General features: G+C 34.8%; 2 protein-coding genes across 2 annotated transcripts; both read right to left on the bottom strand.

The window, feature by feature from the left end:
* Nucleotides 1-370: 370 nt before the first annotated feature.
* On the bottom strand, nucleotides 371-3,816 carry LOC148193776 (putative disease resistance protein At4g33300). The gene is made up of 5 exons (XM_088098886.1): nucleotides 3,069-3,816; nucleotides 2,155-2,549; nucleotides 1,666-2,021; nucleotides 1,337-1,548; nucleotides 371-1,251 (listed from the first exon to the last, which is right to left on the bottom strand). Exons 1-5 carry the CDS (start codon nucleotides 3,766-3,768, stop codon nucleotides 440-442), a joined length of 2,475 nt encoding a protein of 824 aa, XP_087955012.1. The 5' UTR covers nucleotides 3,769-3,816; the 3' UTR covers nucleotides 371-439.
* Nucleotides 3,817-6,176: 2,360 nt separating this feature from the next.
* Nucleotides 6,177-9,810, bottom strand: LOC148193775 (putative disease resistance protein At4g33300). The gene is made up of 5 exons (XM_088099135.1): nucleotides 9,008-9,810; nucleotides 8,088-8,479; nucleotides 7,494-7,849; nucleotides 7,200-7,405; nucleotides 6,177-7,104 (listed from the first exon to the last, which is right to left on the bottom strand). The coding sequence occupies exons 1-5, from the start codon at nucleotides 9,681-9,683 to the stop codon at nucleotides 6,278-6,280; spliced, it is 2,457 nt and encodes an 818-aa protein (XP_087955261.1). The 5' UTR covers nucleotides 9,684-9,810; the 3' UTR covers nucleotides 6,177-6,277.
* Nucleotides 9,811-14,603: the final 4,793 nt, after the last annotated feature.

Below are 14,603 nucleotides of genomic sequence, written 5' to 3'. Positions count from 1 at the left end.
GGTCGCACATGTACAATGTATATGTACACAGACAATGATGGTGGCCTCAAAATTCCAACATTAGGGTTCAACTTTCCATTTCAATATGGGAAAAGCACTTCCTTTTGGAAATCTAACTTGTCCATTTTCTTTTTTTTCTAGCCGCCCATAGTATATGTGTGTATATTTTTTTATTTTTGTTTTCTTGTTTAACTCATCTCAAACAATCAACATTGGGAATGTGGTTTTTTGAAAAGATTCTTTTAAAAATTGAAACTTTCTGTCTGTTATGTTATCTAACTAAGTACAGGAATCTAAGGAATCTGAAATAACAGTGGTTATCATGTTATGGTGTACTTCAGACAAGTAAAAAGATTGTGCATGCCATAACTTGTGGAAAAAGAGAAAATTTCCTTTTACTATGAACAAGTATATACAATGAATTGGGGGGAGTGATGCTTCATTCTTGAAGCCAGTCCAGATCAAAGTGTTGTTCTGGTACTTGAATGTGAACCTTTGACTTGGCCATCTCAGCAACATTTCTCCATGTACCATACACCTCCTCGTCACAAATTACAAGCTGCAGAGAGTGTAATGACACTGCAGACTTTGGTAAATACCTAATCATGGGGCATTCCCTCATGTCAATCTTCTCTAAACTTACTAATCTACCAATCTCTTTAGGGAAGCAGGTGAGGTTAGTACACTGAGAAATGTCAATGTACTTCAATTTCTTCATTTCACACATGCTAGGAGGAAGTGTTTCTAGATCAGGACAAGCATATAAACGGAGGATCTCTAGAGATTTTAGATTGCCAAATTCAACAGGTAGTTCAGACAAATTGTGGCAGTCTGTGAGGCTCATGTTTCTGAGTGACTTTATTCCACAAATGCTTGAGGGCAAGTATGTTAGATCATTACAGTGATCAAGTGTCAGCTCAGAGAGGTTAGGGAACTGTTTTCCATCCAAACTGTTGTTAATCTGGCAGAGGACTACGAATAGTTTGCTCAAGTTTTTCAAGACAGTGCCTGACAACTGAGGGGTGGAAACCTTTTCTAGCCAGAGACTCCTCAAGTTGGTCAAATTCCTAAGAACTGAAACATTGTGAAGGCGAGCATATGAGGTACTGTAGTTTACTATTATCAGTGCCCTCAAATTTGGCATCTTACTGATGAAGGGAGGTAAAAAGTAATCACTGGACGTGAAATTGATGATCAACACTTCAGCCTTGGGAAAATCCAGCTCAAACCAATCCATTTCTGTCATTTCCCCTGCAATGTGAAGTTCATCACAGATAAATCACACAACCAGACAGAAAATTTATAGTAATTAAGAGTTATTGATATTTGTACATACCTGTGTTGATTGAAACAATCTGAGCTTCAAAGGGTCGGTCCTGGTATCTTGACCATTCTCTTGGGAGTAGTCCATTTTCTTCTCGTTGTGCCATGACCAACCTTCTGTGTTCATGAATGCTCCCGCGCTTGCTCAATATAAGAGCAAGGTCTCTCAGTGTGTCATGCTGAGTCACAGAAATCTCAAAGCAGCTACTGTACATGCCCCCGGCACTGAATGATTAAAATGATCAAAAGGGTGTTAGAATAATGATTCTGATAAGAGATAAATGAAAAAAATGAACACATTAGACAAGTTGAAATGCATTTCTAAGTCTGCAATTTGCGTACCGTGCTTCTTTCACTAAGGTTAGAAGGTTCTTATTCGAAAGCTCAACCGCAATGGCATATGCTTCCGCCTCACGAATGTCATGGATTTCAACCCACATATTGATTAGAATTTCGAGAGGGATCTTTCTATCCTCAGGGAAAGAGCACAGGTCCAAGAAGCACTCCTTGATCTTTTCTGGCAGGTAGTTTGTACTAATTGCCATTCTATCAATCAGATTGATCTCATAGGACTCACCAATGCTGTGACCTTGAGACAGATTACTCTTAACACTCAGCCAAAACATTTCATTCTGGTCTCGCAAAGAAGCTCCAATCACCTTCAGAGCCAGTGGAAGTTTTCCACACTCAGCCACAACCTGTTCTCCATTGGATGGATACAAAGACAGAACAAGAGAGAAGGTAAAGGCACGTCATAAATCACAGGATTTTGGTTTGAGCTATTAATCAATAGTCAGGGACAAAGAACACAACTTCAGTTCCAATCATTACCTGCTTCACCAAACTCACATTAGCACCCATAGGAATTGCCTTCTGTCCAAAAGCATGGTGGCAAAACAAAGAGAGGGCATCCTCTTCACCCAGCAATTCCACGTGATAAGTGGCACTAAAGAACGTTGGGAACCTGAATCGAGACACCACAAGGAATTTGCAGCCAGGGATTTTCCACACAAGCTGCTCCAGCACGGAGAAAGACCACACATCATCAAGAACAACAAGAGCTTGAGCTTCCCCTTTGCACTCAAACTGTGGCATCCATTGCGGAACCTCGTAATTTCCATTCAAGCCTTGGTTGCCCATGATGTGTCCCCAGATCCTCGCTCTCAGCTGCTCCACATTCGGAGACTGTGACACGGTCAAAAACAAAATCCTGTCCTTGAAATAACCTGCAAAAAGCAACTGTCACACTCTCGAAACACTTTTAAACAAACAACAAATGCATTCATCCATTTCAAGTTATAAAACTGCAATCTTGTCGCACACACGTACAAGAATAAGATTGTAAATTACCATCAGTCAAAAAACCACAACTGCAACAAGCACAGTTAGCATAAAACATGAAACTAACATCATCCCTCATCCTATCTAGTAAACATAATCTCCCCCGAGGTTTTCAAAAGTTCTGTTCACAACCCAATTCTTTTGAACAAGACTAAAGGCTCCCCCATACTGAAAACTTTAAATTCAAGACCACCCATTAAACTCAAACAATTTTGTATCAATTGATTCGCGAGAACTGATTGTTAAACTGAAAAAAAGTCTGTGTCAGTTGATTCAAGCAAATCACTTTTTAACTGAAACAACTGATTTAGTGTTTCGTCAGCTGCATTCACATTACCAAGAAGGAAAGAAATTATTATTAATCTTTTTTTTTATGATGGGTGAAGGTGGAATGATGGACTTACATCGGACTTGGTCGTCTCTGCAGAGCTCTCTGGCAAGGGTGGTTTTCCCGGAGCCACCAATCCCACAAATCCCGACAATCCAATCAGCATCGTTATTAGAGAAAACCATCTCCATAACCTTCTTCTTCCCGAAATCCAACCCAACACCGAAACCGTTATTCCCGTTACAACCTTCCACCCACGTCTCATCTTCCTGCATGCTCTTCACAGCCTCCTCCACCCACCCACCGCCGTTCACTCCGATCTTCATCTCCTCCAGAAACCGCTCCATCCGCCGGTTCGACGCCTCCACCCGGTCGAACCGCTCCGCCATCTCGAACCGCACGTGATGCACGTCGGCCAGTATGTGCGCCTGCATGGGCACCTGCAGGAACCTCGTCACGTGCTTCTCCAGCTTCTCCATCTTCTTCGCCAGCTGGAAGTTCCGGTACACGTTCCAGCGGCTGGAGGACAGCGCCTGGTGCGAAAGCTCCACGCCGGAACGCAGAATCTCCGACAGGCGGTCCAGCTGAGACTGCCTCGGCGCCGGAAGCTCCACCCCGGAGTACTTGATTTCCTCGATGGTGGGAAGAATCTCGCGCACGTAGGTGATGAGTTGCTCCGCGCTGGACTTGCAGCGCAGGGCCTTTCGGGAAATTGTGATGAGCATTTTCCAGAGATCGGAGGCTATCTCTCCGGTGAATAGGTCCGTAAGGGCCATGGTGGTGGTGGTGCTCTTCTTCTCTTCCTTTTTCTTCCTTCTTCTTCTTCCTTGGTATTAAAGGAGTCAGCCAATGGTGGCTCTTGCGAAATGACGATATTGTCCTTGAGTTGCCAATCATCGTTTCTCAATTCTCAGTACACCAATAGCGTTCGGGCACACGTGACGTGATCAACTTTTGTATGGCGCAACAACATTCATTTCCAACCGTTGGATCTGGGAACATACGTTTAACTAACACCGCAAACTGTTAGTTAACTCTCGTACTTTGTCATACTTCACAGCTTCAAGTATTCTAGAAACACTTGGTATTTTTAGGTTTAATAATTTTTTTCAACTATCTTTAATGTTTTTATTTTGGTTTCATATTTATTTACTGGTAACCATCAAAATTAGTTAAAAAATTGTGATAATTCTTTTAAAATTAAATAGTCGATTAAATAAATAATTATTATTAATAAATATTAATTTTTATTTTAGTAAACAGAGATAATAATTACTTCAATCATTACCAAATTTTAAAAAACTAATAAAATTGAAATTTTTACATTAAATATATTATTTTACATCCCAATTATTTTATTTGTAGGAGTTACTGCTCATCCAAAATCCGCAGCACTAAATTGATGTCAATGAATCTTAGTAATGTTATTAAAATGAGTAAAAGAAAATCTTTAAAAATGCATTAGCCTTTAAATAACAGACAATGATATGTAAGTAATTACGTAATATCATTTGCTTCTTCTATTTTTTTAATCTCTCTTTTTAATCAGACTATATTACTCATTAGAATATTCATGAGTCTTTGTCGATGTCGATTTCCTTAGTATATGATATATTATGTAATCTGTGTCTCTTTTTTATCTTGAGAAATAAATTTTTAGAAAAGGGATGTTAGCTCTGATTAAACTAAATTAAAGTAAGTCTTAAAATTCAAAAGATGATAATGTTTATTTCATTTTCAACAATGAGATTGGGACTCAAATGTGTAATTTTGACCTATTTGATGCACCCCATTGGTTGGTATTAGCAATCATTAATGACATTGATAGAGACTTTCAGTATCAAAATGTTTAGTCAAATCTGGAAACAGATTTAGGATAAAATGCATTAGTTTCTAATAATATAAAATTTTATCTTCAATTTTAAAACTTCAAATGTTTTTAAATTTAGAAATAAAAAAAAAAAGTGCTGTAGAAAAAGATGAGCGATTAAAGTCACATAGATAAATTACAATCGCACTTTGTGCATTTCCACGAAAGTTCTCACTTCAGATGCCCTTTTTTGTTTTTATCAATATAAATTTCAATTACTTTATATGATAATATAAATTCGTACCATTTTTCCGGCATCATAGATATTTTTTCGACAAGAGAAAATTCTTCTGTTTCTTTATACGTATGTACGGGAAACCAACTGATGACTACAAATTTATTTTCTAAATTGATTTTATGGTATTGAGCTGGATTTAAAATTTATTTTGATATCAGAATAATGGATTTGAATATATCTTAATTTTATTATAAATCAATTTTATAAAATTAAATTAAATTTAAAAGTCACTTATTAATTTAAGTATAAATAATATTGTTCGGTTTCAAAATAAGTTTAATATCAAAAACTAAACTTATACAAAATTAAAGAAACTAAAAATATATTTTATTTATTATTTAAAATATAACTATTTGTAAGAAATACTATGCTTGATTAGTTTTGGTTTCCAAAAGATATTTTTATATTTAAAAAATAAAAATAAAACATATTTGGATAGATTGAAAATTATCAATTTACAGTATTTTTAGTCCAATTACATTAAATTTTTGGGTTAAATATGTTTTTAGTCCCTAAACTATTGACCGTTTCTGGTTTTCGTCCCTCTTCCAAAGTAAGGTACAATTTAGTCCTCAATCTTTAAAAAACGTTCGTTTTAGTCGAAAAAACGAACGTTTTGAGGACTAAAACGACGACTAAAAACAAAATTTTGAAGACTAAAACGAACGTTTTTCTAAAAAGTACCTTACTTTGGAAGAGGGACGAAAACCAGAAACGGCCAATAGTTTAAGGACTAAAAACATATTTAACCCTAAATTTTTTTATATATCAAACATACTTTTGAGCAATTTATACCATTTGAAATATTACAGCTCAAAGGTGATCTCAATTGTTGTTTAACATGTCTAATAAAATTAATGTCGTTATATAAAAGTAATTATATCTATTATTTTTAAAATTTAGAAATCAAAATATATAAAATTTGAAATATAAACAAATTTTTTTTATTTCAAGTTTAGAAATTAAAAATATAATTTAAATTTTTATATATAATAACTAAAGTCACTTTTCTTGGTATAAGATAATGTTTATAAGTTTTTTCAATTTTCTTATTTTTATTTAATATGGAACTTAGATTTTTAATTGAAAGATAATTTCCATTTAAAATAGAAGTTATATACAAGTATTCACACCATATTGGAAAGTAAAAGATGACAAGAACATACACAGAAATGAGTCATTCTTTAAGCCAGTCCAAGTCAAAGTGCTGCTCTGATACTTGAATGTGTACATTAGGCTTGGCCTTCTCAACCTCTTTCCAAATCCCAGATAGCTCTTCGTCACAAATTACAAGTCGCAGAGACTGCAATGACAATGCAGACTTTGGTACATTTCTGATCATGGAACATTCCCTCATGTCAATCTTCTCCAAGCTCACCAGTCTACCAATTTCTTCAGGGAAGCATGTCAGGTTCACACATTGAGAAATATCAATATACTTCAATCTCATCATCTCACATATGCTATTAGGCAGTGTTTTCAGATCAGGACAAGCATATAAACGAAGAATCTCTAGAGATTTTAGTTTCCCCAGTTCAAGAGGTAATTGAGTCAGATTGTGGCAGTTGGTGAGACTCAAGTTTTGAAGTGATTTCATTCCACAGATGCTTGAGGGCAACTGGGTTAGATCATCACAATGATCAAGAGTGAGGTCAAAGAGATTTGGGAAGACTTTGGCTATATCTACCTCTTTTTCAACCAATCTGTTGTTAATCTTGCAGAGGACAATAAATAGTTTTCCCAAGTTTTCCAACACAGTGCCTGATAATTCTGGGGTGGAAACTTTTTCAAGCCAGAGGCTCCTCAAGTTGGGTAAGTTCTTGAAAACTGAAATGTTGTGAAGGCAAGCATATGTTGCACTGTAGTTTATTATTATCAGTGCTCTCAAATTTGGCATTGTGTTGATGAAGAGAGGTAAGAAGTACTCGGTGGATGTGAAATTAATGATCAAAACTTCTGTCTTTGGAAATTCCATATTACACCAGTTCACATCTTTCATTTCACCTGCAAAAAATGTGAAATTCATCACAAAAAAGAACAACAGAAGCAAGGAAAGAGAAGATAAGAAAGCCATTTTTCAGAGGGTAATTGGGATATACCTGTATGAATTGAAACAATCTGAGCCTCAAATGGCTTGTGCTTGTATCTCAACCACTCTTTAGGAATTGCATTTTCTCTTTTTGGCATTACTAATCGCCGGCGTTCATTAATGCTAGCACGGTTGCTCAGATTAATGGCTAGGTTTCTCAGTATATCATGTTGAGTAACTGATATCTCAAAGCAACTGCTATACATGCCTCCGGCACTGGTAGATTAAAACATCAAAAGGGTGTTAGAGTGAAACAGGTAAAACAAGAAAACCAAGTTTTAAGAGCATTTTTGATGTTGCATACCGAGGTTCTTTCATTAAGGTGAGAAGATTTTTGTTGGAGAGTTCAACAACAATGGCATAAGCTTCTGTTTCAGGAATATCATGGATTTCCACCCACATGTTGATGAGTACATCCAAAGGGATCTTTTTATCCTCAGGAAATGAACATAGGTCCAAAAAGCATTCCTTGACTTTTTCTGGAAGGTAATTGATACTGATTTCCATTCTTTCAATCAGATTGATTTCGTGGGATTCTCCAATGCTTTGACCTTGAGATAACCTGTTTTTAACACTTAACCAAAACATCTCAGGTTGATCTCGCAAAGAAGCTCCAATCACCTTAAGAGCCAAAGGAAGCCTTCCACACTCAGTGACAACCTATTTGCCATTAGACACAAGAATAAAAAAAATGAGTAAAGTCCATGCATAGCATTCTACTTGTTCAGTGCTTCATGTTAGAACCAGTTTTGGAACTCAAATAATTTCTGAACATAGAAATAAACATGTGTACATTCTCCTAAGATCTTTTAGATGGTATTTAACATGATTATGTATCTAATGGGATTCCAAACATGCCATGCAGTGGCAGAGTTTACAGTTACAAACCACACATTACCTGCTTCGCCAAATTCTCATTAGCACCTAAAGGGATTGATTTCTGTCCAAAAGCATGGTGACAGAACAAAGACAAGGCATCTTCTTCACTCAGCAATTCCACTTCATAATTCAACACCATTTGGAATTTAGTTCTGGACACCACAAGATACTTGCAACCAGGTATTCTGCACACAAGCTGCTCCATCACAGAGAATGTCCACAAATCATCCAAAACAATCAGAGTTCGAGCTGCTTCACTTTTGCACTCAAACTGTGGCACCCACTGTGGAACCACATAGTTCGAATCCAATCTCTCATTTCCCATAATGTACCCCCAAATCTTCGTTCTTAGTTGCTCCACGTTTGGAGACTGCGACACAGTCAGGAACAAAATCCTCTCCCTGAAATAACCTGCAAAAAAATTGTCAAACGCTTTCCTGAATAACCAAAATTAGTAAGCAAAAACCCATCACTTCACAAACTCAATTTCCTCGCACTAACTCCCATTTCGATTCTCAAACCAATCATATACACGGAACTTGTATGCAAGTTTTCTTTTTCATTAACTTTTCATCAGAACTAAAATTTCATCTTCTTAACACTATTTCCAGAGACCAAAGCTATCGATTAAAGAAAACAATCCCACTTAACGCAACATAGAATCACAGTAAGCAACAGATATAAATACATGACTCAAACTTGAAATAACTGGTTAAAGCCTAAACAATATGCAACATTTGATTCATGCGAAGAAAAACTCCACACCGACTAACCTATGCATGGAACAGTATCGTACAAGTTGAACCGCGATAAACAGTTTCCTGGTCATATATGTTATCTTTTTTATTGCACGAATTGCGAAGGAAAAAGTTTGATTTTGATCATAAATAACTTTGACGAGTTTAAATTAAGGAACTTTACTTCACGAGAGGAACTCACGTCTAACTTGGTCATCTTTGCAGACCTCTCTAGCGAGAGTGGTCTTCCCGGAGCCGCCAATCCCAGAAATCCCGACAACCCAGAGATCCTCCCTCCCGATAATCATCTCCCTTACCTTAATCTTCCCGAATTCCAACCCCACGGCGGAGCTTCCTTCAACAACATTCTCATCCACGCTCCTGACAGCCTCCTCAACCCAGCCGCCGCCGCCGACACCAATCTTAATGTTCCCGAAGTACTGCTCGAGGCGGCGGACGGAGTTGTCAACGCGGTCGAAGCGCTCCGCCATCTCGAAGCGCGTGTGGTGGACGTCGGCCATGATGTGGGCCTGCATGGGGCCGAGGAGGAACTTCGAAACGGTCTTCTCGAGCTTGTCCATCTTCTTGGCGAGGTGGAGGTTGCGGTAAACGTTCCAACGGCTGGAGGCCAGGACCTTGTGGGAGAGCTCCACGCCGGACCGGAGAATCTCCGAGAGACGGTGGAGCTGGGACTGGCGCAGGGCGGGGAGCTCGACGCCGGAGTACTTTATCTCCTCGATGGTGGGGAGGAGCTCGTGGATGTAGGTGATGAGTTGGTCGGCGCTGGCGCGACAGAGGAGCGACTTCCGGGAGATGCTGATGAGCATTTTGAGAAGCTCCGTTGCGATCTCGCCGGCGAAGAAGTCGTTGAGGGCCATGGTATGGTATGAGCCCCCGCACTCTGAGTGTCACACTCTTATGCTCTGTTTTCCTCTGTTTCCTGAAACATTCGTTACTCTTTCTCTTCTTTTCCGTTATTTCGCTCTTCTTTCGTAAACTAACTTCTTTCTATTAAGTCGCTGTCCAACACTTGTTTTTTTAAGCTCGTTTACTAAGATAAGTAAACTACAATAAACAGTTATTCTGTCCATGGTTAGACTCGGACGCTCTTCAAGTTAGGTTTAATACATTAAACACTTTATATCCAACCTTAGTTATAAAAAAAATTAAGAAAAATTTGGTGTCGTCTAAATCCAAATACTATTTAGATAAGTGAATTTTTTTTTCAAACCGTTTAAAAAATATTTACAAAAACATTATGATATTAAAGTTAACTCAACATTAAAAAATATTTACAAAAAGATCAATTTCTGTTCTAATTATGGTAAAAAATGAATAATTATATTTTACTCTTGAGTTAATAAGTTTTAAAACTCAATCCAATTTTATAGTTGATCTATTTAATTGGTAGCCAGCTGGACTTATACATGACTAGCCATGATCGATCTATCTCAATGACTTATACTTGAAATTGTGAGACATTTATCCAAACTAGTATATGATCAATAAAACAATTAGATATTTCCACTAAACTTGCAAATTTGCGTCCCGACCTAATAAATGACTAGACAGACTCATCTAAACTATATTTTTCCACAAAAAGTGTTACTGTGAGTTAGACTACTTTCACTATTTTGATCAAATCCTCAATAGCTCAAAAAATGGACATTAAAAAAATAATAAATTAAAGTAAATATAACATCTAACTCCAATTTGGTAAACTGCAAAACATTTCTTATACATTTAAAGTTATTTTTATAATATAATACTTTAATCTGAAATATTCATAATAAAAGAAATCTTAAATAACATAAATGCAAAATCAACAGAGGCTACAAAAAAGGTAACAAAAAAAAATATATTAACTAGATAACGAATCTAATCTACCCTAATCTAACCATGAACAAATTTGGTTTAAAAACATGAACTTTTTTTTATTAAAAGCACAAATATTTACCCAAAAGTAATTTTTGGTAAATTAATAAAAAGTATATAAATAAGAAATCAAGTAAAAACAGAAAAAATGGTAACCCAGCCTAATTTCTTTTTGGTTTAATACCTATTTTGGTCTCTCAGTTTGTCAGGTTTGTTCAAAGTTGTCCTACCTTTTTTTAGAGGTTCACAATTATCCCATATTTTGTAAAAAATGGTTCGAGTTGATCTTTTTGTTTACGGCGTTAAAAAACTAACGAAACTTAGCTAGCCTGTACAATCTTTCATTACGTGGCAACTGTGTGCCTAATTGATGTGACACCTAGTATTTCAAAATAACTAGGGTTTACTTCTTCACCCAAAAACCAAGGAGCAATGCCAACACCCCCGTACCGTTGCGGTGCAACCGAAGACGTCATCGATACTGTGTTTGGCGTTGCCGTCGGTGACACTCTCATTCTTCCTACTCTGTGTGCTCACTCTCTTATGTCAATTTCTATGTTCCAAGAAAGAAAAACAAACTGGAAAAAGCAAATTACTGCCCACATTTGGAAAGCTTTACGAAAAGGAAAAGTGGATTTGAACAATCAAAAGGGGAAAAAAATATGAATTGATTCAGATATGGAGGAATAGAGAGATACCCATTAAAGGAAAAACGAAGGACTATTATATACGATCCACACCATCTTATTCATCCACAATTCAATTACTATAAAATCTATTAGGGTTTGATTATTGATAACTATCAAGAACATATCTCAAAACCCTTAGTGAAGCATTGGTGGTTGTGGCAAAGATATGAGAAAGCCCTTACTCATGGCAAAGACCCTCGGACAGAAGCGAATCAACAATTTACAACTTCCACTTAATTTATTTCTTCTCAGATTAAAAGCCCAAAATAGGGGAAAAATGTGTAAACATCAATTATGTTGTCAAGTGAGTTTGAAAATGGCTTCCCCGCTGGCTCGGAGAGTGCGACAAAGATCACCATCGATGAAAGTTCCGATCAAACGATACCGGTCATCGATCACGAGGAGGCATCCACATGCTTTGCTCGTCAGTTCCATAAGTTGAGAGCATAGAGCAGAGCTTCCGGTGTGCCAAACTCCGATATTGGGTTGGGTAATCTTGTAACGTTGCCACGTCAATCAAGCCACACAGTTGCCACGTAATGAAAAATTGAACAGTCTGGCTAAGTTACGTTAGTTTTTTAAGGCCGTAAGCAAAAAGGATCAACTCGAACCGTTTTTTACAAAATATGAGATAATTGTGAACGTCTAAAAAAAGTTAGGACCAACTTTGAACAAACCTCACGAGGAACCAAAATAGGTATTAAATCTTTCTTTTTTTAAATTAGTATACTTATTTAATCTATATTACATCAAATTTACCTTTTTTTTATGAAATGGGAAAGGGAGGGATCAGGGATTTGAAAATTCAGTGATGATGCACTTTTCAATATTTTTTCTAACTTCACTGCTTCAGTTTTCAATGGAGATGACTGACTCACTTTAAGAAAATAAAAGCAGCTTAAATAACTTTACTTTTTCTTTCTTTTGATTATTTTGATTTTCATTTTTCTGAGCAGAAAAGGAGCTTTTTTTATATAAGTACTTTTGGATGAAGAGTGGACGCAATGCATCATTCTAGAAGATGGCTTAACTTTTTCCCAAAGAGAATAAATAAATACCCACTTTAATCTTAAAAAATATTGGTTCAATAGAAGAAACAAAGGATAATTTTTTAATAAAGAAAAAAAAAGCCGAAATAGATTTAATTAAATATTATGTTTATCTAATTAAAAACATCAAATAAACTTTAAAAAATTAGTTAAATTAATAAACTTAACAGAAAATTTGGTTAAAAAAATTAAATTCACATATTTTTAAAATTAAAATATTAAATTCAATCAAAATTTTAAAAATATACTAATTTTAATTTTTATTAAAAATTAAAAAATAAAAACATATATCTCGATTAGGGATAGTAACGGGTCGGGTTGGGCACGGACAGTGCTACCCGCAACCCGACCCGACAAAAAAAAATTCACCCGCTACCCGACCCGCTACCCGCTTAAAAAATATCCGCAGGTATTTTAAAACCCGCGAATACCCGCAAATATTTTAAAAAAATATATTTTAATAAATTATTAAAATAAAATTTAAATAGAATTACAAAAAATATATAAAATATAATATAAATTAAATTAAATATAAATATAAATTCAATTTTAATTAAATTTAATCTTCTAAAATATAAATTAATGTTAATTTTAATTAAATTTAATTTAATAAAATATAAATTAAATTTTTATTTTTAATTTTTGCGGGTAGCGGGTATCCGCGGGTACGGATAGTATAATATCCGCACTCGACCCGTTTATAAGCGGGTATTAAAATATCCGCTACCCGCGGGTTGCGGATATCCGCAGATATCGACTATCCGTCGCGGATTTTATTTGCGTGGATTTTTTTGCCATCCTTAATCTCGATTAAAAGTAAAGTTAATTTATAATACTGACTTTAAAATTTAATTATATGAGAATTAAATTAAGTTTAAAGTTTATTTCTTAACCTAATTAAATGTTATGTTTATTTAAAAAATATCTGTCGAAAAAATAAACTTTTAGTAGAAAAAAATATTATGAATGACTCATCTCATTCTATTTATATTTTTGCATAACAACCACATAAACATTGAGTTGAATTGAAACGAGCATGATTGTGACAAGTGAGAGTGCAAAAATAAATTTCTTGATAGTGCAAAAATGAGTGTATACTAAAAATTAGATAGAAAATGTAAAATGAAAAGATGATCACTAACTATTGGAAGACATAATTGTTGGAGGACAAGTCATAAATATATAAAAGACGAGTTGACTACTGCAATGACCAATATGCCCTTCACCAACCCTAAATCATGGAAAATGCCTAAACACTAAATTCCATGATAAACTTTTAACCTATTATTAGTGTTTCCATGATTTCTTAAAGATAAAATTCCAATGGCAGACCTAAATCTTTGTGTTGATATTTTCTATATTCTATATTTGTCTTTTACTTTATAGGTCCATGGAATTTATATGTCCAATTATCACATACCTAACTGCAAGATGAGAGTTTTATTTGTGTTTCCTTGGTGCACCTCTCTTTTTATGCACACCAAATACATATTTAATATTTAATTTAGTTTTGTAAAAAAATAAATATAAACAAAATTTATTTTTTAATGGAGACAAAAAAAATACATCAAAGCTTAGTCTTTAATGGTCATTAATAATTGGTTTTATGAGTTTCTTTATTTCTAGTGGGATATTTCTTATATTATTTCTTTATTTATTTGATATGATGTGTACTTTATTAGATATAGATTATTTAATTCGCTACTGAATCAAATTGGTATCTTTAATTAGGACCGTGTGAAGTGTTTTTTGTTTATTAGCACTTTGACGAGTGTACTAAATTATATCTCTCGGGTTAAGCTAATCTAAATATAAATATTACAGCATAGAATGTAACTCGCATCAAGTAATTAATTAGAAATTATATAATTTATTCGGATAAAGGGAACATATAAAATAATGTGTGGCAAATATTTGACAATTGCAACTAATCAAAACTTATTTCAATTTATTATAAATATGAATAATTTTTATTTATTATGTTAATTTAACATATTTTTGGTTAAAAATTATTTATAATAATATCCACATATTATTTAAGAAAATATTATATATTTTTTCTTACAAGTTTCTTTTATAAATTTTTTTTTTTTATTTTTGTAATTCTTTTTTTTCATTAACATTCATTTTATTTTATTATAATTTTTAGTATTTAATTTAATTTATATCAATTTTTACATAGAGA

Source organism: Vigna umbellata, chromosome 9 (genome assembly GCF_029865625.1).
Source record: "Vigna umbellata cultivar VRB3 chromosome 9, Vumbellata_1.0, whole genome shotgun sequence".
In the NCBI taxonomy this organism is placed as follows: Eukaryota; Viridiplantae; Streptophyta; class Magnoliopsida; order Fabales; family Fabaceae; genus Vigna; species Vigna umbellata.
This window is presented reverse-complemented; position numbering and strand designations above follow the sequence as displayed.

Excerpts from the sequence above, each read along its gene's own strand:
- LOC148193776 (XM_088098886.1), bottom strand. The coding sequence starts at position 3,768 with ATGGCCCTTACGGACCTATTCACCGGAGAGATAGCCTCCGATCTCTGG. Across the intron at positions 2,550-3,068 it reads CAGAGACGACCAAGTCCGAT|GTTATTTCAAGGACAGGATT; the intron begins GTAAGTCCATCA and ends TGCTTTTTGCAG. Across the intron at positions 1,549-1,665 it reads ACCTTAGTGAAAGAAGCACG|TGCCGGGGGCATGTACAGTA; the intron begins GTACGCAAATTG and ends TTAATCATTCAG.
- LOC148193775 (XM_088099135.1), bottom strand. The coding sequence starts at position 9,683 with ATGGCCCTCAACGACTTCTTCGCCGGCGAGATCGCAACGGAGCTTCTC. Across the intron at positions 7,406-7,493 it reads ACCTTAATGAAAGAACCTCG|TGCCGGAGGCATGTATAGCA; the intron begins GTATGCAACATC and ends TTAATCTACCAG. Across the intron at positions 7,105-7,199 it reads GATTGTTTCAATTCATACAG|GTGAAATGAAAGATGTGAAC; the intron begins GTATATCCCAAT and ends CATTTTTTGCAG.